Source organism: Natrix helvetica (assembly GCF_964273705.1).
Source record: "Natrix helvetica genome assembly, chromosome: 8".
Classification (NCBI taxonomy): Eukaryota; Metazoa; Chordata; class Lepidosauria; order Squamata; family Natricidae; genus Natrix; species Natrix helvetica.
In genome coordinates, this window is record NC_138559.1 from 16,090,999 (window position 1) to 16,114,601 (window position 23,603).

At 41.1% G+C, this 23,603-nt stretch overlaps 2 protein-coding genes across 4 annotated transcripts; both read right to left on the minus strand.

Moving 5' to 3' along the window:
• Positions 1–180: 180 nt before the first annotated feature.
• LOC309396296 (interleukin-36 alpha-like) lies at positions 181–8,266 on the minus strand. Its single transcript, XM_081961328.1, has 5 exons — positions 8,249–8,266; positions 5,740–5,847; positions 3,883–4,005; positions 1,079–1,212; positions 181–531 (listed from the first exon to the last, which is right to left on the minus strand). Exons 2-5 carry the CDS (start codon positions 5,807–5,809, stop codon positions 316–318), a joined length of 543 nt encoding a protein of 180 aa, XP_081817454.1. The 5' UTR covers positions 5,810–5,847; positions 8,249–8,266; the 3' UTR covers positions 181–315.
• A 2,573-nt stretch (positions 8,267–10,839) lies between these two features.
• Positions 10,840–22,697, minus strand: LOC309395950 (interleukin-36 receptor antagonist protein-like). Of its 3 annotated transcripts, none has more exons than XM_081960652.1 (5): positions 22,516–22,697; positions 19,753–19,916; positions 16,780–16,947; positions 13,355–13,488; positions 10,840–11,343 (listed from the first exon to the last, which is right to left on the minus strand). In XM_081960652.1, exons 2-5 carry the CDS (start codon positions 19,838–19,840, stop codon positions 11,089–11,091), a joined length of 645 nt encoding a protein of 214 aa, XP_081816778.1. In that variant the 5' UTR covers positions 19,841–19,916; positions 22,516–22,697; the 3' UTR covers positions 10,840–11,088. The 3 variants fall into 3 exon arrangements, with proteins under 3 accessions (XP_081816778.1, XP_081816779.1, XP_081816777.1); XM_081960653.1 differs by lacking the exon at positions 22,516–22,697 and adding an exon at positions 21,803–22,384; XM_081960651.1 differs by having other exon boundaries at positions 10,841–11,343; positions 19,753–19,921; positions 22,516–22,693.
• Positions 22,698–23,603: the final 906 nt, after the last annotated feature.

A 23,603-nucleotide genomic window follows, 5' to 3' on the forward strand; every position in this document is an offset into this window, starting at 1 on the left:
GGCATATAAGCATAATTATAATATAAAATGTTGCAAATGTTTTTATTATGCATATATCATATTTTAGTGTATTATTGTTGCAATGAATAAAATATTTCTTTTATTTACGATATATTTTTTCCAATTTATTTGTCCTCCTTTTCATTGTAAAAAAGTTGGTCACCTTACTTTCCCCAAATATGAGATAATTCTTCCAAAGTTTTTTGAAGGATACTACCTAAATCTACTCATTGGCCTAATCATACATTCTGGCTCCATTCCAATTTGCATGCACGAGGTCTATTAGACACATAGGTGCAGAACAGTGTTTCTGACTCATACTTTTCTTTCAAAGTAAAACAGGATGTTCTGAGTTCCTCCTTTTTGACTCAAGCCAATGGGCTTTTTTGCTTCTGAAGAAGTGCTGATGAACCAACCTGGGAACTCTGCAGATTCAAAAGTGCAGGTATTACCGTTGCCTTCGCTCTTACTATAAAAAGTGAAAGCTTTGGCATTTTGGGGATTTTTATCAAGTTCCTTAATATCTTTCTCCTAGGAAAAAAAGGGAGAAAGAAGTTATGTAAGAACCTGGTTGAAGGTTGCATAAATGATCTTTAGCAGCCCCCGAGAAGATTTTTACAGTCTATCGTGATGGAATTCATGTTTTCCGTTTTTACTTATAAAATAGCACAAGTCAACCATTAAACTTTCTTTAATGTCTAAGTGTCCAGAAAGCTCAGAGAGCATCAAGGACCCCCACAAAGTTACATTCTCAAAAATGTAATTCTCACACCTTCCTCAAAAATGAGAAACCCTTTCACCAATCTTGTCAAATGAAACCACATACCAAGAAATATATAAAATATAATGAATCAGTAAGTGTTCTATAACAAGTGAGCCAATGAAAGGGAATCATTGCCAGGTAAACTATGGCCCCATCTTAGGTTTGTTATTTCATTCCATCATCTAAAGCTTCTAGAAGTCTTCCTAATATACAATAATAGTTCAGAATATATCGCTGAGAATAAAGGGATAAATAAAAAAGGACCATTTCCCTAGAGAAAGAAAAATATGTTTGTAATGCAATTCAAGCACTCACTTTTAGCTCTATCTTATATTGGCCATTCGCAGACTTCACGCAGGACAGGCAGCTTTTCTTCTTTTCAGGGGCCATAAATATGGGATTTTGTCCTAAATCTAGAGATTTATTTGGAAGCATGGCAATTAACTGCTCTGGAGAAGAATAAAAAACAAGATCAAGGAGTTAATAAAAGCTTGCTTTACATTTATATAAATATAATTTATATTAATAAAAATTTGATTTATGAAACAAAATGCCTCTGGGGAAAAATATAAGCCCTCATATAAGAAGAATGATTTGCAATGGGAGCGTCTGAAGCTCGTCAGAAGGTGTTTTAGTGGTCTTCAACCTATTTTGGCTCGTTGTCAGGGGTTGGTTCCAGCAGCGACTACTGCCAGTTTGCTCATGGGCGCTTCATGTGCACGCAGGCTTGATGTGTGTGCATGTGCAGTGCAAAAAAAATTGTTCTGCGCATGTGCAGAAGCAAAAAATAAGATGGTGGCATCTATGGCGCTGCCCAGAGAGCCAGTTCGGGGCATTGCAGGCCTGGGTCACTGCCGGTTCCAGCGATCCAGGCTGCCAAACCACTACCGGTTCAAACCAGTATAGGAACCCACCACTGCTAGTTGTGTCATATTGAGAACTGGACAAAATTGTGCTGAGCCTGTGTACATCAACAAAGAAAACTCCAAAATAGTTCACATTTCCAATTAGTTAAGCTTAGATATTAGTAAACACTGCTATTGTGGAATTCATATGGGATCGCTTCCTAGTTTGATATCTGTCATATCATAGTAATTTAGCCTCATCTCTTTTCTAGCCTGGTGGTCAGTTTTACAAACAAGGCATTGAGCAAAAGTCAATCCCAATAATTTCTACAGAGGAATGATTGAGTCTGTCGTCTGTCTGGTTTGACTCTGCAACCCAACGAGACAGACACAGACTTCAACTGACAATTGGAACTGCAGAAAAAACAATTACTACCAACCTAGCTTCTATTGAAGGCCTGTATACTGCATGAGTCAAAAAGAGGGCTGTGAAAATATTTTACAGACCCCTCACATCCTGGACATAAATTGTTCCAACTCCTACTCTCAAAATGACACTATAGAGCACTGCTCACCAGAACAACTAAACATAAGGACAGTTTCCCCCCGAACACCATCAGTCTGCTAAACAAATAATTCCCTCAACATTGTCAAACTGTTCACAAAGTCTGCATTACTATTAAGCTTCTCATCGTTGCTATCACCCATCTCCTCCAACTTATGACTGTATGACTGTAACGTTCTTGCTTGTATTTTTATTATTTATATTGATTGTTTCCTAGTATGATTTGATTGCTTATTTGTACTCTATGACTATCATTAAGTGTTGTACCTTATGATTCATGATGAATGTATCTTTTCTTTTATGTACACTGAGAGCATATGCACCAAAGAAAAATTGCTTGTGTGTCCAATCACATTTGGCCAATAAAGAATTCTATTCTATTCTATTCTAATAATATCTAAGACTAACGAAGGAGAATATTTGTAGCTCGGGGTTGACATGAGGGATCCTTGATGCTCTCTAAGCTTGCTTGTTTTCTTGCAGATGTTTCATTACCGAGACTAGGTAACATCATCAGTGCTAGAGGGGAATGCTAGAGAGGAACTCATTCCCCTCTCACACTGATGGTGTTATTTAGTCTGGGTAATGAAACATCTGCAAGATAACAAGCAAGCTCAAAGAGCACCAAGGACCCCTAATATCTATGTCATACAGGTAGTCATTGTGATTACAATTGAGACCAGAATTTCTGTTGTGAAGCAAGACAGTTGTAAAGTAAGTTACATCCAATTTTACCACCTTTTTGCCATAGTTGTTAAGCAAATCATGGACAGTTGTTAAGTTTATAACACAGTTGTTTAGCAAATCTGGCTTATCCCTATTGATTTTTCTTGTTGGAAGCTGGCTGGTAAAGTGGCAAAGGAGGATCGCATGAGACTGGGATGCTGCAAGTGTCATAAATGTATGCCAATTGCCAAATGCCTGTTTTTGGCATGTGACCGAGGGGATGCTGCAATGATTGTAAAGGTGAGTACCGGTGCAATTCCCTTTTTCCAGTGCCGATGTAATTTTGAACTAAACAAATGGTTGTGAGGGCTACCTGTATATGAAAACCAGGGGACCTTTTGAATACTGCATGTAATATTTTCCCTTTATTTTGTTATTGTTCCTAAATTAAATCCTTCCTCTCTAAAATATTACAGAAGGCAAGCTGTCGGTACATTGCTGCTCAAGGCAAAAATGTTAAGGGCCCAAGATTAGTGAATGGAATATGCAGTAAGTCGTTTTTAAAAAACCAACTTTAATAATACAATAATGTTAAACGTGGCCATCAGCCTAGTTAGTCCTGATCAGTGGTGGATTCCAGATCCCGTTGCAACCGGTACAGTGCAATGGGGCCCGGCCTCCACACATGAATGCACGCAGCGCACGCATGCATCCTTACCGCCTCTGAGACGCCTCCGCGACGCTCCAGCTCCTCGGCGGAGAATTGCGCAGGCTCCGTACAGTCTGTGCGCGTGCACGGAAGAGCTCAAATACAGGTAAGGAGGGAGGGTGGGCAGGTGGGCCCTCCGGAGCACCGTACCAGAACGGTACCCAGTGCTCCCGGCAGGCACCAGATGCCCGTACTGGAGCATACCGCCTGCAACCCACCACTGGTCCTGATAATATCTGCCATCAGCTTTTCACCATTCAAGGCATCCCATCAATAATTTTGGCCAAGAGAAGACTGCAATTTTCAAGCACAAGATAAGAAGCTTAGTTTATACCTGGATTAGAAGTTTTCACATCTGCCACTAACTTGTTCTCCACCAAAAATAAGTATTTGTGATTAAGATCCCAAAATTTAAACAAACGGGGTTCGGGCTCTTTAAAAGGCCTAATTTCTCCATCTGTGGAAAGAATATAGATAAGCATTACACATACTATATGTGCAAACAAAGGAAACATTCTAAAGAACAATCAGAGAAAGTTAGAATTATGTATATCTCACTGAAAAATGAATTACAAATGATTTCCCCCTTTTTCAAATGATTTGCACAGGTCTATCAAAAGCTGTTTGGTCTTGGTGGATATCATGCCATGAGGCAGGTGAGAATCCTTGGATATAGCCTTATGGAATGTAAACATGAAAGCAACTGAGAAAATATCAAGTGACTTAGGAAGAGACAGTGTGGAGAGTTATGATTGGAAGAGATCTGGATTGTACTAGCTATAGAGTAGAAACAGACTCTAAAATATAGTTAGCAAGCAATCACAGGACTGTCTGTAGTTATTGTAGAGCCTACAGTCACCATCAATTCAATCTGTTCTATCTTCATCCTTTTTTCTATCTTTCTTCTTCCACATTGTCCTCCCCCTTTTCTTACTCTCTCTTTCCTTCCTTCCCATTTTATCTTCACCTTGCTGATATTCAGTCAATCAATCAGCCAATGAAATCTGAACTGTAAATCATAAACCAATATAACTTTGCAATTCAGTTTTGAAATAAGAAAGTTCTTTTTTTAGAGAGAGGACTTTAAAAATGTGTGCCATAATTGGGCTTTTAAGAAGAGCATCATCAATGGAAGCTTTAAAAAATCTAATTGCTGTACAGGGATTTTTTTAAAAAATAGAGGTTTGTGGGTGTGGGTGTATGAGAGAGAGGGGGGGAGGGGGGAGATTAGAACCCAAATTTGACCACAGTACATGAGTGAAATAATCCATAGACCATCTACAGGTAGTCCTTGAGTTATGAGCACAATTGAGCCTAAAATTTATGTTGCTAAATAAAGCATTTGTTAAGTGAGTTTGCCCCATTTTATTACTTTTCTTGCCACCGTTCTTAAATAAATCATTGCATTTGTTAAGTTAGTAACACGGTAGTTAAGTAAATCTAGATTCCCCATGAACGTTGCTTGTCCAAAGGTCCCAAAAGAGGATCACATGACCCCAGGACACTGCAACCACCATAAAGTATGATGCAATGGCCGGAGTATCCAAATTTTGATCACGTGATCATAGGGATGCTGTAGTGGTTGTGTGGAAAAAATGTTCATAAGTCACTTTGTTCAGTGCTGTTGTAACAATGAAGAGTCACTAAATGAACTGTTGTAAGTCGAGGGCTATCTGTGCTTGATATACTTACACGGTGAACTAATGAATAAAGTGAACATTTTCTGTATTCATATGTACACAATATATTGCCTTTGTTCAGGTATAGGGAAGCTTCCTCCAGAGGGTAGTACTCAGTGGCGGGTTTCAAATCCCGTTCCAATCGGTACAGGTTAGGGTGAGGGTGAGGGTTAGGGTTAGGGAATGCCGCGCAGGCACTGTACCCGCCATGTAGGTTTAAAACACAGGTAGGAAGCTCGGGTGGGCGGGTTGGCTCTCCAGAGCACCGTACCGGAACGGTATCTGGTGCTCCAGGCTGACTCAGGTACGCCCGTACCAAGGTGTACTTCCTGCAACCCACCACTGGAAGTACTGTAGTAATAATTTTTTTACTGTAAAAAAACCGAAGATTGTATTTGTGTAGGATTGAACAAATGAAGCTCTTTTTTTACAATGGTCAAATAATTAGGAATATATGCATGACTGGGCAATGTTTCCAAAGCAGCAAATGAACAGAACTACATTTGTCTCACCTGATACAGAATCACGAATTAAATCTGCCATTTCTTCATCCCAAGTCTTCTTCTGAGGCGTACCTGCCATCTCCCCAACTTTTCTACTTTTTCAGGTTTCTCTACGTTCTTCAGAAAGAAGGGAATATTTTAAGTTAAAATTCCTTGCAAACAAAAGATGAAGGCTATCAAACAATGTTGGTTGATTGATTTTCTCAAATACAATGTAAAAGAGCAAATAAAGTACCTACATATGGCAAACAAATAAAATAAAAAACAAAGAAACAGTTTTGTATGAGAGGACTTTTAAAAATGAGAACCCATCCTCATCCTTGAGGACCTGAGGAAAAAACAATATGGAAGACCAGCCATAGATACAGGGAAAACTCACATAGACTAGAACAGCGATGGTGAACCTTTTTTGGCTTGCGTGCCAAAAACAAGGGGGGTCGTGCGGTGGCATGCTGCACCCATAATGCACATGACAGGCGCTCCCCCTCATTTTTTGCATGCTTTTTCGCTCTCCTAAGGCTACAGAGCCTGGAGAGGGCGAAAACAGCCTCCGCCGCGCCTCCAGAGGCCCTCCGGAGGCTTCAGGAGCTTCCCTGAAGCCTCCGGAGCACTAAAAACAGCCCTATAAGCAAACCGGAAGTGACTTCCGGTTTGTCCGTTGGGTCGTTTTTTGTCCTCCGGAGCCTTCAGGGAAGCCTCTGGAAGGCCCCTGAAGGCTCCGGAGGGCTTAAACTGGCCCTACGAGCAAACTGGAAGTCCGTTCCCGAAATTCCGGTTTGCCCGTAGGGCCAGTTTTTTTCAGGGAAAAGGCTGAACTAAGCCCAGCTGACAGGGCCCTGACAAATGACTCAGCGTGCCACCTGTGGCACACATGCTGTAGTTTCGCCATCCCGGGACTAGAAGCATACATCTATGGATTTTTGTCTTTCCACCATCAGAGGAGGGTCTAGGGCAGGGGTCTCCAAACTTGGCAACTTTAAAATTTAAGTCATGCTGGTTGGGCAATTCTAGGAGTTGAAGTCCACAAGTCTTTAAATTTCCAAGTTTGGAGACTCCTGGTCTTGGAAAACCTTCGTAGCTGGGTTTTGCTTCATTGATTGAATTCTTGGCCTAAATCTTTTATAGTCAATACATAGTTTTTCCTTTAAGTTGCATGTTTGCTTTTTGCTGCATCTTTCAATGCGTTTTAGCTTTCTTGAAGCTGCTTGCTTAATGGAAAAGCGAAATGGAAAACCGAAATGCCTTCCTTTGGGGCTGGAAGCCATACTGAAGTACAGCATATGAAGAAAGTAGGAATAGCAGAATAACAGTTGCAAGGAACCTTGGAGGTCTTCCAGTCCAACTCCCTATTTAGGCAAGAAACCCTATGACATTTCAGGCAAATGGTTGTCTAATCTGTTCCTTAAAAGGCCACTGTTGGAGCACCTACAACTTCTGGAGGCATGTCATTCCATTGATTAGGGAACAGAAGGTAGATATCAGTGATCAGGATGGAGACATAGAAGTTTAGAAAACTGTATAGCATCCTAGTATTCCAAACCTGCTGAAAAAGACCTACTTTCCCCTCAAAATTCCAAATTCCAAATCTAGTTGTACAATTTCCCCTCTTCTGAAAGGATAAACCCAAACCAAATAAAACCATCACCACCATCAAAATTAGGATTATTAATTATTTCTCATTATTTTTCTTTATAGTATGCTTACAACAAACATCTGCAAAAACCATCCAGACTAGATTTCTTCATTACAGCACATTTTTTGAGAGGAGTGAGTGAGGGTTTATTAAGACATTTTGAATCCTGCCATTCCAGAATAGAAATATTCAAAATTCTTTGAATATTGCTTGGTGGCAAGAGACTTCAGATTTCAGCACCAGTCTAATACATTTGGAAACTCAAGCTCTTTGATTATTATTTGGGGTCATAAAGTTTTCAATTGTTCTTATGATTTCAAGAAGACAGTGTGTGTTGACTTACTATAAATCTCTTGTGAGCTGCATGTTTTAAAGTTATTCTCTTTTTCTTCAAACTTACCAGGCATGGATTTAATAAGGATCCAATCTGGGTTGGTCACCAAGGCCAGAGTTTTTGTCTTTCAATCATGACTCGGAAAACCTCTAGTCCCATTGACCGACCCAGATTGGGTGCTGTAACATTATCTTGGGACATGTATATTCATCTTCATTCATGGTTTTAATAAGTTGCATTCCTGCCTTAATTTTAAAAAATGATTATTCAAATATAAGAAAGGAAAATAGAATCAGAACAAAAGAAACAAGCTGTACAGATGTTTTTAAAAAGTGCTAAATAGAAGAGTGAGCTAAATATAGTTAAACCAGTAAATACCAGAGCTTCTCCAAAGTAATTTTCTTAAAAGGAGATCTAGCTGTTATCATCTAGTCCTAATGTACCAAAAGAACAATGACTCTTGGATAGAAAGTAAAAGGTCCTCTGCTCTATGCAACTAGGAGCAAGTCCTAGGAGCAGGTAGTCTAACCCAATAAATCAGATGACAATACCTGTGGAGATGTTCCTTCTTGGGCTGGAGATTCCTTCTGTTTGATCCTTTCTGGATCTGACATTTTATATCTATCAGAGGGTGTTACCTGATGTGCCCATCAATGATTTGGGAATTACCGTCATGACTACTGTAAGAGATCATCTATCACTACATCCGGCTATCCAAAATCGCCTGACTCTGCATCAAGGTTAACACCCTGATGTTGTTTCAACTAGTGCATGACATCACATCTGTCCAGCTCAAATTACTCACAAGAGTTGAGTAGACAACTCAGGGACTGCTACACTGTATTTCAAATTGTAATTCATATTTCCATATTTAGAAGAGATTTGAGGGGAAAGGTTAAATTTCTCCTTAACACATGAAATAAAGGGCTTTAAACATGGGGCACTGCAAGTTCCACATGAACCACACATGATATTACCTAAAATAAAATGGACACAAATAGTTAGAAGTCTTCCAACCTCATTCCTTAATTCAATGAGTTTATTGTCCTGAGATTCTCCTTAATGGTGAATATCTCCTATGCAAATAGGAAATAGATGCTTCATATCTGTGCAAGCATCATCCTACAAATTCTGCCAGATTTTTTCCAAGCTGAAGTTTCGTGATACTCATGAGAAATGCTGCACCTACTGTGGAAAATTCTTGCCCTCCTTTCATCCTTCCTCTGACAATCTAGCAATTAGATGTTGAAAGCAGCCGAGACATGCACATCGAGGTCACAATTGGAGACACCCATTTTTTTCCTCGCATTGCAGCCATCAACGTCATGTGTCTTTCAGAGGGTTGGCCAACCACACTCTCTTCTTTCTCCTCCCCAGATCCTGCTTCTCACTTTGCAGAAGAGAAAGTGGGTGGGATGCAACCTAACCAGATAGACAAACCGCACCTTTCTTTTCCCCAAAGGCTTGTTTGTTTTCTCCTTGTTTTCACACAAACACATCTCTAGTAGTGGGTGATTACAGGGATCTATTGATGCCACTTGGGAATCAAGCAGGAGATGATGAAATGGGGAAAAGTACTAATGGCAGTAACATGATGGAAATGAGATAGGAGGATAAGGTATCCAATCTCACTCTACTTGATCTCTCATTGGCTTTTGATACCATCAGTTATGACCTCCTCTGGAATGGCTTCAGCGATCAGGAATGGAGATCACTGAGTTGTCCTGGCCCATTTTTTCCTCTGGGCAATTCTCAATCAGCGTCAGGGGTGAGGGGTCAGGTCCCTGGCCTTTGCTTCTTTCTCTGCTGCTGTTTAACACCTACATGATGTTTGTCCATCGTGTTTAAAGAGGACCTTGACATCGAATGGGTTGTGGGCTGTCCACGAAGTCTCCGCAGGTGGCTGGTAAGGCCTATACGGGAACGAAATGTTCTGCCACATGTCGGGCAGACCTGTGTGGGCACCACTGTTGCAGTATTTGCAGCTCTGACTTTGCAGAGTGCTCGCTTCTCTTGTGCTATGGTTGTTCTTCTCTCCTCAGATGTCTGGCAGCCTTGGTGGATCAGCGTGCACCATGTCAATTGATCTTGTGCCAGGGTTTCCCAGGTGGTGATGTCAATATCCAGGGACTTGAAGGAGGCTTTCAACGTGTCTTTGTATCGCTTCCTTTGTCCCCCATGTGATCACTTTCCTGCTCTGGAGAGAACTTCTGTGTCTGGCACTTTGTCCTGCCACCAGATCCTCAGAATTCTATGAAGGCAAATCTTGTGGAAGTGGTTCAATTGCCTAGCGTGCCTCCTGTATGCAGTCCAACTCTCACTGGCATACATCAGGGCAGTGCTCGGTAGACTTTGAGCTTTGTAGCAAGGCTTATTCCACGGCGGAACCACACATTGATCAGTAGTCTGCCAAATGCAGAGCTTGCCTTGGCGGTTCTACAGTTGACCTCAATGTCAATTGTTACTGCAAGGGAGAGGATGCTGCCAAGGTATGTAAATTGGTCCACTGCTTGCAGCTTTTGTCCCTTCATTGTGATGGTGGGCTCTTGGTGTTGGGCTTTTGGAGCTGGCTGATGCATCACTTCGGCCTTCTTTATGTTGATGAGGAGGCCAAAGTTGTCGCATGCTGCTGCAAATTTGTCCAGACTGGCTTGCATTTCCTGCTCTAATCCAGCATTTGGGGCCCAGTCACCAGCAAAGAGGAGGTCACATCACACATTGATCAGGGGAGAGAGGTCAGATCCCCAGCCTTTGCTTCTTTCTCTGCTGCTGTTTAACACCTACATGAAACTGCAGGGGAAGGTCATCTGTCACCAAGGGGTGAGATATCATCAGTATGTTGATGATACTCAGCTTTGCATCTCTGCCCATGCTGAGTTAAGCAATGCTTTGCTTTGCCTTTTCCCTGTACCTAGAGGCTGTTTCGGTATGGGGGGATGGGAGCATTAGTCTAAAACTGAACCCTGGCAATATGGAGTGGCTCTGAGTTAGGGGCTCTTTGGCATGAGTGACATTGAGTTGGCCATGCCCACCCAGTCACATGACCACTGAGCCACACCCACCCAGCTAGTCATTAGGGCAGAGAACTGGTTGTTTAATTGTTTGAATCCCACCAATGATACACATACAAAAAGGTTTATTGTTGGGGTCCACTCAAAGGGGGTTTCTTAACAAATAATAAACATAGCCACAGGATATCATTCTATTTTTATTGTTTAGCAAAGAATAATGTTGATGATAAATGAAAAAGCGGGTATTATGTGCTTTATGACTTGAGAAATTCCGAACATTTTTGCTCAATCTGCTAAAAACATCCTCAACTGTATAAAATGGAAACTTTTACTTACTAACAAACTTAGATTTCCCATAAAACCTGAAGTAGGCATTCCCCTTAAATAATTCTAGTGTTGACAAGTTCCACTTTTTCCTTCCTCTCACTTGTTTCAAAATAAAAAAGGGTAATATCTGTGCCTCCTTTTTGACCAAGATTGATAGGTTTGTTGGGTTCAGAAGAAGTACTTATGAACCAACCAGGGAACTGGGCAGATTCAAAAGAGCAGGTTTCTGAGCTGCCATCCATCTTGCTGTAAAAACTGAAGTCCAAAAACTTCTGGTTTTGATTGTATAGCTCCATAAGGTTTCTCTTCTAAGAAAACATAAAAAATGTTAAAAGCAAAATTAATAAAGGAGAATATTTGTAGCTCAGGATTGACATTAAGGGAGATCCAGCCTCACAGCAAGGGGGGACCATGTGGTCTTCAGATTGTGCATAGCCCATCTTGTCACAAAGAATCAGGCAAATAGCTAAAATAAAGAACCAGAGCAAACATCATCTGAAAATCCTACTAGAGAGCAGCTACCCAAGACTATCACAGATTCTTGACCTCGCAAACAAAATAAATTGGCTGGTGAATGGCCTTTCAGAAACCAGTTCTTCGCCAATGGAGATTAAATGAGAAGGGAAACGTCTTCAAGGAAACACAGTCTAGTTGCATTTTGAAAAACAGCACCTTTGGGAGAACTAACAACTAACCTCTCAAAATGAGAAGCAGAGGGATTCAGGAGCTGTTCATAACAAATGTAGCTACAATAGTAATTGAAATTGCACTTTCAAACATAAGGAACATGTAATTAGTGACCTAGTAGCCATTAAACCAGGTTTCGTGTTTCAATGCTGGACAGCTTAATGCTGTAAGTGGATTCTGTTAAAAACAAAACTAATTGAAAGCATGGAAGTACAATATAAAGAATGTAATGTGGTCACCATGTAATCAGATATCTCCCATTGTGACATTTCCAGATCTCTACTTTGCTCGGGAGACCAGCCATAATGTATAATAAGAATTTACACTCTGTGGTTCTTCTGGGCTTTTTCAGTTTAAAGTGTTGGAAGAAATGTCCTTCTGGGTTTGGCTCCAAGTGGGGGGAAAGACACTGGAGACATGGAGGCTGCTTGGAAAGATGGTTTTAATGGTGGACAGGACCACATGGCTTGAGTCCTGAACAGAAAAGGTGATCACATGCTTCAATGTTGGTGGAGAAGAGAAGGGCCTTTGATCTAGAGCTTGTCTTCTAATTGGTTGTGAGACTCCCATGGGACCATGCAGGGGCAACTCTCTAGGCTGCGTTTTGAATCAAGGTTTGGTTAAGTTCTCAGATGCCATGTGGTGAGTTGGGTAAAGGGCCAGTATTATCATGCCTTAATCCCATCCCCCTGGAGCTGAAGGGGAGAACTCTTTCTTATGTAAAGGGACTGGCTTGGCCACCTTATAGGCCCATTGACAAAGGAGCTATTCTCTCTTTAAACATGTTTCTTCCTTTTCACACCCAGGGAAATGTAATATTCTGCCTTTTCAATATTTCCTAGGATATTTCATTTTTCTGGGAGAGGGCTGGGTGATAATTTGCCACAAAAGGAAGCCAAATCCACATTTAAGACTTCACACTAGCCCTCAAACCTCCATGAACCATTCTATAAACATCTTTTTTTTCAAAAATTAATAAGAAAAGAAAAGCTTTCTCCCTACCTGGCAAGCTTTAGAAGAGCAAAAGTTTATCCAATTTCAAAATGTAGCAATCAGTGTTGTAAAAGGGGAGAACAATGTTCCTAAGAAACTTTCAGGTTTGCAATCTTCTCCATGTTTTGGAATTCAGCATGTCCACTTAGTAACTTCACTTAGGTAAAGACTCTAGCGGTTGTTTTTGTGCAAGATTTAGAGGAAATTTGATTTTGTTGGTTTAAAATTAGATTTTGTGAATGTGTTTGGGAGGGGGAGGACTTGCCAATATGCCAAGTAAGCCCAGCACATTTGATAAGAGCCGTGGTGGCGCAGTGGTTAGAATGCAGTATTTCAGACTAATTCTGTCAACTGCCAGCAGTTCGATTCTCATTGGCTTAAGGTTGACTCATCCTTCTATCCTTCCGAGGCCATTCAATTGAGGACCCAGATTGTTGGAGGCAATATGCTAACTTTGTAAACCACTTAGAGAGGGCTGTAAAGCAGTATGAAATGCTGTATGTCTAAGTGCTATTGGTAGGTGTCTGGCTCATTATATTTGGAAAAAACCTAAAAATGAGTTAATATAATAAGCAAGTTATAATCAATAAATGCTGCCATTGTACAGAAGAGAAAATGCCAAGTTGCATTAAAACTCACCACTAAGTGTATCTGAGGCTGACCCTCGCTAGACAATGTGCAAGACAGAGTATGCAATCCATCCTTGAGGCCCATAAAGATGGGTTGCTGTCTTGGATCTAAGGCATTATTGGGGAGCACAGCCATCCACACTTCTGGTGAAGAATGGTAGACAAAAGCCAAGATTAAAGTCACACAACTTCTTCCTCTGGTTCAGAAAATTGGGTGAAAAACCCACTGATGTAAGACTAGTTATAGAACAATAATATAGTCCTCATCTTACAACCACAATTGACCCCAAAATTTCTGTGGCTAAGTGAAACATTTGTTAAGTGAGTTTCCCCTCCCCCCATTTTATGACCCCTCTGAGCCACTGTTGTTAAGTGAATCATTGTAGTTATTAAGTTAGTAACACAGTTAAGTGAATTTGTATGCCCCATTGACTTTTCTTGTCAGAAAGTATCATAAACTATCATAAATGTGGGTCAATTGCCAAGTGTCTGAATTTTGATCACATGGCCATGGGGATGCTCCAAAGTGTGAACAATGGTCATAAGTCACTTTTTTTCAGTGCCGTTGCAACTATGATCACTAAATAAACTGTTGTAAGTCAAGGACTACCTGTAAGCTAGCATCCAAAAGGAACATACCTGAGACCTCTTTAGGATTGCAGGTGGTGGGTGAATTGAGCATATAGCTAGTTTCATTCTCAGTATGGGTAGCCCTTGACTTACAACAATTCATTTATGACCGTTCAAAGTTACAACGGCACTGGAAAAAAGTGATTTATGTTTTCCCATGACCATTGCAGCATCCTCTGGTCACATGATGAAACTTCAGAGCCTTGACTCCTATTTATGATGATTGCAGTGCCCCAGGGTCACGTCCTCACCTTTTGTGACCTGACAAACAAAGTCAATGGGATAGCAAGATTCACTGACTGAATAAGTGATTCACTTAACAGCTCTGGCAAGAAAGGTCATGAACAGGGGCAAAATTCACTTGACATATGTCTCACTTAGCAACATATATTTTTTTGCTCCATTGCAGTCATAAGTTAAAGACAACCTGTAATAAGATACTACAGCAGTAACTACACAAAAGATCCTTAACCACTGACACTTCCATGACCCACAATTTTAAAATGTGTCCTCTGATCAAAGATGCTTGCCGTGCTTGCTACTATCCCATCATGTAGCCATCCAGAAACCCAAACAGACATTAAATGAGAAGCAGAAAGTGAAACCACGAGCTATTTTCTCTTCCACTGGAATATTTCCTCATAGGAGAAGGACAAGGATGCTGCTGAGCTGGCACAGGTGCAGTCTTTAAAAAGGGACTTGTGGAAAGATGGTGAGGCTTTTAAAAGGCAAGGTGGAGGCATAGTGAGCCCTGATAATGCTACCAAGTTTGGGTAATGAAATATCTGCAGGAGAATGGCCAAGCTCAGAGAGGTCCAGGGACCCTGCATTTCCACCTTGAGCTTTATTGGTGGTGTAACGGCTGACAACCAAAGCTACGACAGCATTGGAAGACTTTTAGGAAGGAGGAAATGTTGGCTGAAGGTTCTGGATTGGACTGAGCCGTGATACGCTATTGAGAGGAGAATGGGACAAAACTCTCTGAAGCAGAGCAGTCCTGATAAGAAGATGAGTGCTGGAGGGAGAGAGGAAAATTATATTTTCCAAGGAAAGGGAAAGGGAAAGAAAGAGAATGTTTTAGACCTTATCTTAATTCCAAATAAGAGAGAATCTGTTGAAATAGACCTGTGTACATGCGTGTTAAATCAACATTAACGAGTTCATAAATGAGCAATTAGAGAACATTTAAGCTGCATAATGTTCAGTAGAATTCTTTCGACGATTTAATTTTGAAGCCATGGCTTTATTCCTTCCCTTCCGATTATCAGTAAAAAGAAGCAACAGAAGGCAGGAGAATCCAGACTTGGCTTATCTAACTGTAAATAACTTGCTAGCTCTTAGATTAGATTAACAGAGTTGCAAGGGACCTTGTAGGTCATCTAGTCCAACCCCCCGCCCAAGCAGGAGACCCTACGCCATTTCTGACAAATGGCAGTCCAGTCTCTTCTTGAAAGCCTCCGGTGATGAAGCTCCCACAACTTCTGAATGCAAGCTGTTCCATTGGTTGATTGTTCTCACTGTCAGATTGATCCCTCTTGCTAAGGGGTCAAAAGTAAACAATCCTCCTCCTCCTCCTCCTCATCATCATCATCATCACAATAAATGTTTTGTTTGTTTGTTTGTTTGTTTGTTTGTTTGGATTTATATGCCGCCCTTCTCTAAAAGGACTCAGGGTGGTGTACAACATTAAAAAAAACACATCCCAAAAGTTAAAAAAAGATTAAATCCATATCCAAAAAAACAAACCGAATTTAAAAGACAATACATTTAAAATGAGTTAAAATTAACAGGCCGGGCCGGCTTTCTGGAAAAGCCAACTTTTTAGTGCGCGTCGGAAGGACCGGAGGTCAGGGATTATGCAGAGCTCTGGGGGCAGCTCATTCCAGAGGGAAGGCACTCCCACAGAGAAGGCTCTCCCCCTGCGGGTCACCAGCTGACACTGTCTGGCCGACGGCACCCTGAGGAGGCCAACTCTGTGGGATCGTACTGGACGGTGGGAGGCTACTGGTGGCAGTAGGTGGTCTCGCAGGTACCCTGGGCCTAAGCCATGGAGTGCTTTAAAGGCCATAATTAATACCTTGAATCGCACCCGGAAAACAACCGGCAACCAGTGCAGGCTGCCTAAAGGGGGTGTAACATGGGAACACCTAGGTACCCCCATGACAACCCGCGCGGCCGCATTCTGGACCAGCTGAAGCCTCCGGGTGCTCTTCAAGGGCAGCCCCATGTAGAGAGCATTGCAGTAGTCCAGGCAAGAAAGGATGAGGGCATGAGTGACTGTGCACAGAGCATCCCGATCCAGGAAGGGGCGCAACTGACATACCAGGCAAACCTGGTAAAAGGCCCCCCTGGTCACGGCCGTCAGGTGTTCTTCTAAACTAAGCCGCGTATCCAGGAGGACTCCCAGATTGCGAGCCTTCTCTGAGGGGGCTAAAATTTCTCCCCCTATCGTCAAAAATGGAACAAGATGTACAAATCGGGATGATGGAAACCACAGCCACTCAGTCTTGGAGGGATTGAGCTTGAGCCTGTTCCTCCCCATCCAGATCCGCACAGCCTCCAGGCATCGGGACATCACGTCGAGGGCATCGTTTGGGTGGTTTGGGGTAGAGATGAAAAGTTGGGTATCATCAGCATATTGATGATACCGTACCCCAAAACCACGGATGATCTCACCCAGCGGTTTCATGTATATGTTTTGCACTGTCTCCCAGAAAATCCTGAGGACTAACAAAAAGCTCATAAATGTCCCCTCAATCATACTGGGAGAAGATAATATAAATCTTATCTATCAGGGTTTGGTACCTGGTGAATTGAAATCCAGGGGGTTTGCTATCAGCATGCTGTTGACCATGAAGAGGAATTTCTGGCTAATATCCCAAAATCTGAACAAGCGGGGTTCCTTTAATCTTAGAGGTTTAAACACAGCTTTAGAGGGTTTCAGATGTGATATTTTCAGATCTGGAGAATATGCTATGGAAAAGATAGACATAAGTTTACACAGAGATTCAGTCTGCTTAAACCAGGGGTGTCCAAACTTGGGAACTTTAAGACTTGTGGACTTCAACTCCCAGAATTCCCCAGCCAGCATGGGGAAGTCCACAAGTCTTAAAGTTCTCAAGTTTGGACACCCCTGGCGTAAACCATACAAGCAAAGGCAAAGTATAGTCAGTTAGTTTGGTTCAGCACTCCGTTCAGCAAATTTATCATTTGTCAACTGCCCCATTTAATTTGGGGGTTGCAGCTCAATGATGCAATGAAAGAGTCAATAGTCTCTGGACATTACTGTTTGACATGATCAAAATATGCAATAGGGAATGACTGATTGGAATGATCTGTTTGTCATATTTATGTGTGTGCATAATATAGGAATTTATTTTGTTCATTCAAACCTCCTGCAGAAATTCTACATAAGGTTTCTTCTTATTTCAAACCAAAGAAACCCACCTTCCTTTCAAGATCAATAGCCAAAGAAATGCTAGATTCCACACCACATAATATAGAACTCATGTATATATTACATAACTTAATTGGGTAGTGATAGTACAATATTTATTTTTACTTCTTGCTAACATTTGGATAGTGGTTAGTTACCTGCGGGATCGCATCCTACCGCATACATCCCTGCGACCAATTCGCTCTCACAGGGAGGGACTCCTCCGGGTGCCGTCCACCAAGCAATGCCAACGGGTGGCGCCTAGGAGTAGAGCCTTCTCTGTGATGGGCCCAACCCTCTGGAATGACCTCCCCCCCCCCCGATATTAGAACTCCTTCCAACAAAAACTTAAGACTCACCTGTTCCAATTAGCCGGCCTGGCCCATTTATAGTTCCATTTTTACCTCCTGGCGGATATTTTTATCTGGGATAGTTTTTAAGGGTTAATGTATTTTAAATTTTTAAAATTTTAATCTAACTTAAACTAAATTTGTACAGTGAACTATTGTTACCTCCTCCAGCCCTATATTTACTCTTTATTTATACTATGTATATTTATTGTTCTATTGTTTTAATATGACTGTACACCGCCCCGAGTCTCTTCTGAGAGAGGGGCGGTCTAGAAATTGAATAAAGTTAAGTTAAAGTTAAGTTAAGGCACCAGCCTAGAAAGCTAGAGACCATGAGTTCTAGTCCTGCCTTAGGCATGAAAGTTGGCTGTGTGATTTTGGGCCAGTCACTCTCTCTCTCCACCCAACTCATCTTACAGTATTTTGTTGTATGAATAATAGGAGGAGGAAGTGTGTTGAATATGTTTGCCACCTTGACTTATTTCTAAAAATAATAAAGCGGAATGCAAATAAATAAGAAGTATAGTATTGATTGTATAGTATAGATGAATAACAGGGATGAAAGAGCTATGTCTATGTCTTTGTTGGTATCCACATGACACCTGAAAGATTTCTAATTCTAAATCTGATCCTGAAAGTTAAAACTGTCCCCAACTTTGCTGTCTTAATGACTCATATTTGGGATCTCTCTCTCTCTCTCTCTTCCCCTGTCTCTCTCTCCCCCGTCTCTTTCTCTTTCTCTCCCTCCTTCCCTCCCTCTCTCCCTCCCCCCTCTCTCTCAGACACACACACACACACACACACTTTCAGCCTCTTCCTTTCTTCTGCTTCTTGCTTCCCCCAATTTCCCGCCCCGCCCTTGGTAGGGAAACTGGCAAGGCCAAACTGTTCCTGAGCTCTACTGCTATTAAATGTGTTTTGTTTCAGTCAAATTGACCCAGCTTGCAAAACTGGTTTTTCTAGCAACCACAGTAGGAGGTCACTTCTCTCATTGCCTATCCTGAAGGCAATGAGAGAAGAGAAACAACTGTTTTACAGTAATAATCCTGTTCATGCATACAGGTAAAAATTTGCTTGAGTCAAGCTTGATTCCTGGTGATTTAAGGCATATTATTGTAGTTTTCTTGGCAATGGTATAGAAGTGATCTGCAACTGCTGAGATTTTAATTGATTGATTGATCTCATCTCATACACACACACACACACACACACACACACACAAATTCCTAATTCTTCTTTTTCTTTCTATTTCAACATTAACAACCCTGTGAGGTGAGTTGGGTTGGAATGAGAGAGAGTGACTGGTCCAAAGTCATCAGCCTAAGGCGGGACTAGAACTCACAGTCTTGCAGTTTCTAGTTTCTAGTGCCTTCAGCAGTAGACCAAAGTGGCTTTGGATTTCCCAATCTAACCAACAGCACTGCTATTTCCTGGTGGTTCCCATCCAAATACTAACTGGGTGTAGTCCTACTTAGCATTTCCAGATCAGCCAAGTTCAGCTAGGTGCATCTCTACCCCTGGATTTACTGGGGATTATTTTAGTTTATGTTAGCAGCCAAGACATCAGTCTGGAAACATGGAGACTGTAAATTCTAGTCCTGCCTTAGGCACAAAGCCAGATGGGTGATCTTGAACCAGTCACACTCTCTCAGCTCTAAGAAAAAGGCAATGGCAAACAACTTCTGAAAAACCTTGCCAATAAAACTTCAGGGATTTGTCCAGGCAGTCTCTGAGAATGAGACATGATTGAACAGAAGAAGAAAAAATGTCTGTTCCATCTTTCCTATTATTACATCTGATATATTCAATTCTGACACTATCAAGGGGGAAAGTGTGTGATCAATCTAAGTTGTTAAAGCTCAACATCAGTACATCAACTCTCTTAATCTTATGGTGACGTATAGATTTAGATTCATAAATTTATCCTCTTTAGTTTTTAGTTTATGAATCAATATTAATTCCATAAACAGAAAAATAATAAGTAATGTTTACCCTGCGGTTGTCTCAACTGTTGGAATAATTCCTTCATTTCCTCATCCCAGTTCTTCTTCTTATGGCTTTTATTCTTCTGGGTCTCCATTTCTACTATTTGTCCCAGTTACTCCAGGTTGGTTGCTACTTCAGGCTCTTGGAGAATTTTTCCACACTTGATACTACTGTCCTAACAGAATGTGTTAAAGGGAGTTGGCATCATAAAGTGTGATTGCAGAGAGATAGAGAATAGAGACACCACTCAGCCCATTCTGAACGCTCACCAAGTAGAAATGCCTACGGGAATTTTCAATCATCCAGGTCATGGTTATCCCAAAGGTGCTTTTTCAAAAGGCAGCTGGACTTTGTTTTTCCTTGAAAACATTTTGCTTCTCATCCAAGAAGCTTCCTCAGTTCTAGAGCTTTTTGGACGAGAAGGGGAGCATCTTTAAAGAAAAACAAAGGAACTCCAGTTGTTTCTTGAAAAAAGCACCTTTGGGACATCAAATGGAGAGATTTCTTCTGCTGGAAAGAGATCTGTTGGTGTTTCTAGACACTTTTTTTTTTTTTACATTTGTGTATCGTGAATTTCTCCCCACTTCTGATAAAATCTCTGCTGCCAAGTGTCATGAAAACCCTTGGCTTCCTTCAACTTTACTCTTTTTGAATCTCTTACACTCATATTTTTTTTTCTATTCTCATCATTCATATTATAGTACTTCTAAATCTTCTATTATCCATTGTATTATAGATTATTCTATAATCTCCACCGATTCATTCCTATCTCATCTCATCTCATGCTTTTTTTCCCTAATGCTTAAATAACAGTTCCTTTCCTGATGAAATGTATTATTTTACTAAACAAATATATTGTTAGTATTTCTTTCTAAGAACCTTATTTGGTTTGATTAATCTATTAATCTATTTGATTCATTTGGTAGGGGGATTTGTTGGGGAAGAATTTGGACGCCATATTCCCTACTTCTCACACACTGAAATGATCTATACCAGTATCTATCTCTCTATCTCTGCTCGAATGGCTGCCATGATAAAGCTGTCCTATTGTATGAATATGTAGGGAAGAGGGTGGTGGATCTTCACCCGGGTGTGCGGAAGGCAGCGGATCTGAAATGAAGTGTTCCAGGTGGCGGAGACAGTGGCAACTGCCTTACATCTCTCGCACAGCGCCCCCTTCGCCAAACGAGTCCCAACCTCCCACTTTCCAGAGCCGCTTCAGGAATCAGGCTCCGACCGAGGCAGCAAAAGTGCAGGGCAGAGTGTTTATGAGATGACAGCATCCAGGAGGACTGAAGTGCTGTGTCTCTATCGGGCCTTGCTGCGAGAAAGTCAGGCTTTCAATGCCAATGGTTATGAGTAGGAAGACTGGGGCATCTTGGGAGTGCAGGTGCCAAGTCCCTCTTCTTCCCCCACAAAAATCACCCACAACCCCACCCCCTCCAGTTAAATATGCGTAGGGTGATAGGGTTTGTTTTAAATGGATAAAGAGCTCGTTATCAAAATCCGAGTGGAAGTGAGAATCTCCGCTGCCTGGAACCACCCGAAAATGCGGGGCACAGAGGCGGCAATGGTCTGTGGCAATCCCTGCAGCCTGGAACAACTGATTGGGGGTATTCCACCTGCCAATCAGCCGCTGCTGCTGAATCAGGCTGCAATAACGTGCTGAAGCTGACCAGGCCATTTGCTGTTTGCTGCAAGGACGTAATGTTAGGTGTAATGTTAGCCTGTTAGGCTGAGGCAGAAAGTTTTTTTCTTGTTTTACTCCCCCCCAAAGTAAGGTGCATCTTATACATACTCCGGTGCGTCTTATACTCCGAAAAATATGGTAGTTATTTAGACATGGTAAATCTCTTGCACAGCTTTTAATGTTGCTTCTGGATTTTTCCTGCTTCAAAGGAAGATAAAGTTCAGCAACATAGGGAGATGCACAGTTTTTATAATTTAAACAGAGACCAGAAACCCTATATCAAGATTGGCTTGTTCTAAAAAGGAACTGAAGACCAGAGACTAGCTAAGAAAGCAAATGGTAAAAAGTAGAGCAAAGGTGCATTACGCAATTCTTGAAAAGATAAAGCATCTGAGATTGCATTCTTATTTTGTTCAGAGGGAGAGAAAATATTTAACTCTTTCAGGTCTAGATGCAATCAAGGTCTCCTTCTCTTCCTCCTCTTTCCTTCTTTCTTCTTCCCCTTCTCCTTTGTTCTCCTCCTTCTCCTTCTTCTATCATTTGGATGATGTATAAGAATTTCCATATCATTTCCATATTATTTGGGAGAGTGTAAGAGTTTATATTGCAAAAAGGGTTTAATCCATTTCCCCAAAGTTTTGCCATCACCCATTCAAGATTTACATGTCTATTTTCTAATGAAAAGTGGGGAAAGTGATATCCTGTAGCATATCATGGCATCAGGTTTTGTCAAATCTGCTTCATAAATTCGTTTTCTCTACAAAGGACACAGAGAGACAGAGAAACCTCCACACAAAGAAGTTTAATAGCAAATCCAGCAATAGCACCTCAAGATCAAACTGATTAAAATCAAGCAGTAGGGTGAAGATTTTTTTTAAAAAAAACAGCAATTCAGAAAAGCCTCAGGAACCTAATTATTAAAAACTCCAGAAAATTAATTCATATTCTGATCTGGTCCTCAAATGACCACAACAATAGATGGCAAAATTGGCCAAGAAAGAATTTAGCACTATGGAATTTCTTAGCCTTGGAAACAGACAAGGAAAGAAGGTCCAAAAGTATAATTAAGAAGACTGTACCTGTCCTGGTGTAACAATTTTTCTTTGACTGAAGAATCCTTCTCTGTTTCCACCACTGAGATTTTGCACCATTTATAGCCACTCAATGACACTGGTGGGTGTGCCTTCTAAGTGAGTGGGAAATGATTTCATAAACGGTTTGGTGTTAAGCTTTTTCTTCTTTAAGGAATAATTTAGACAACATAAAACATTTGTTTTGCAAGAATTTCCTCATCTGAAAGCATTAAAGAATGCGTACTTGTATTTCCCCCTTATCACTTCGGAGAAGAATGTCGTTAGAAGCATTTCAAGTGTGCATGCATTTAAACTAGTTGTGGACAAACTGGTCTTACAATGGTCAGATTTCACAAATTGTGTAGTTTCTGACATAGACAGCTAAGTCTGTTTTATATCTCTGTGGATGGCAAAAGTGTTTTGAGAGAGAAAATGGATCAACCACCTTTCTTGGAGACCATCTCTGCTCGTAATCTTACTTGGTTGGTAGCAAGTTTGCTTTAACCTTATTGTATGAAAAGAATTAGCTCATTTGGGAGTCGGAGAGACAAACTATAAAATTGAAGGATTTCTCCATTTTCTTGTTCTCCAAGAAAGAAAAATATCAGTCAGGCGCTTTACCATGACAACGATATTCAAGGGTATAACATTCCTTATTGTCTTGCTCAAAATATTTCCTTCCCACCAAGTGCCAATTAACTGTGAGAAAAACAGTCTCCATGCAGCCTTCTGCTTCTTACACGTTTTCTACCTGAATCTAAAAGAAGATCTAAGGATAGATCCCAGCCCCTGGAGTTTCTTCAAGTGACATTATTGAAACTTGGCAACAAAATGCTGAAATGGCAATAAAATGCTGGTTTTTATTTCAGGGTTTTTTCCCCCCTGTTCTTATTGAATCGCTCCTTCCGTAAGAAACTCAAGACCCACCTGTTCCAATTAGCTGGCCTGGTCCAATCACAATCATGATTTAATCCCTTGACTTTCCTGGCCGGTTATTTTAAATTTTGGGGTATTTTAATCTGGTTTTAATCACTAATTAATTCTTGCACTATTGTACAGACTTGTGTTTAATTTGTTTTTATGGGGTTTTGTCA

Bases quoted from the DNA above. Each gene is read 5' to 3' on its own strand.
- LOC309395950 (XM_081960652.1), bottom strand. From the start codon at position 19,840: ATGGAGACCCAGAAGAATAAAAGCCATAAGAAGAAGAACTGGGATGAG. The intron at 16,948-19,752 runs GTAAACATTACT...TCTTTTCCATAG, and splicing joins ACAGTTGAGACAACCGCAGG to CATATTCTCCAGATCTGAAA. The intron at 11,344-13,354 runs GTGAGTTTTAAT...ATGTTTTCTTAG, and splicing joins AGCCTCAGATACACTTAGTG to AAGAGAAACCTTATGGAGCT.
- LOC309396296 (XM_081961328.1), bottom strand. From the start codon at position 5,809: ATGGCAGGTACGCCTCAGAAGAAGACTTGGGATGAAGAAATGGCAGAT. The intron at 4,006-5,739 runs GTGAGACAAATG...TTCTTTCCACAG, and splicing joins AATTCGTGATTCTGTATCAG to ATGGAGAAATTAGGCCTTTT. The intron at 1,213-3,882 runs GTATAAACTAAG...ATTCTTCTCCAG, and splicing joins TGTGAAAACTTCTAATCCAG to AGCAGTTAATTGCCATGCTT.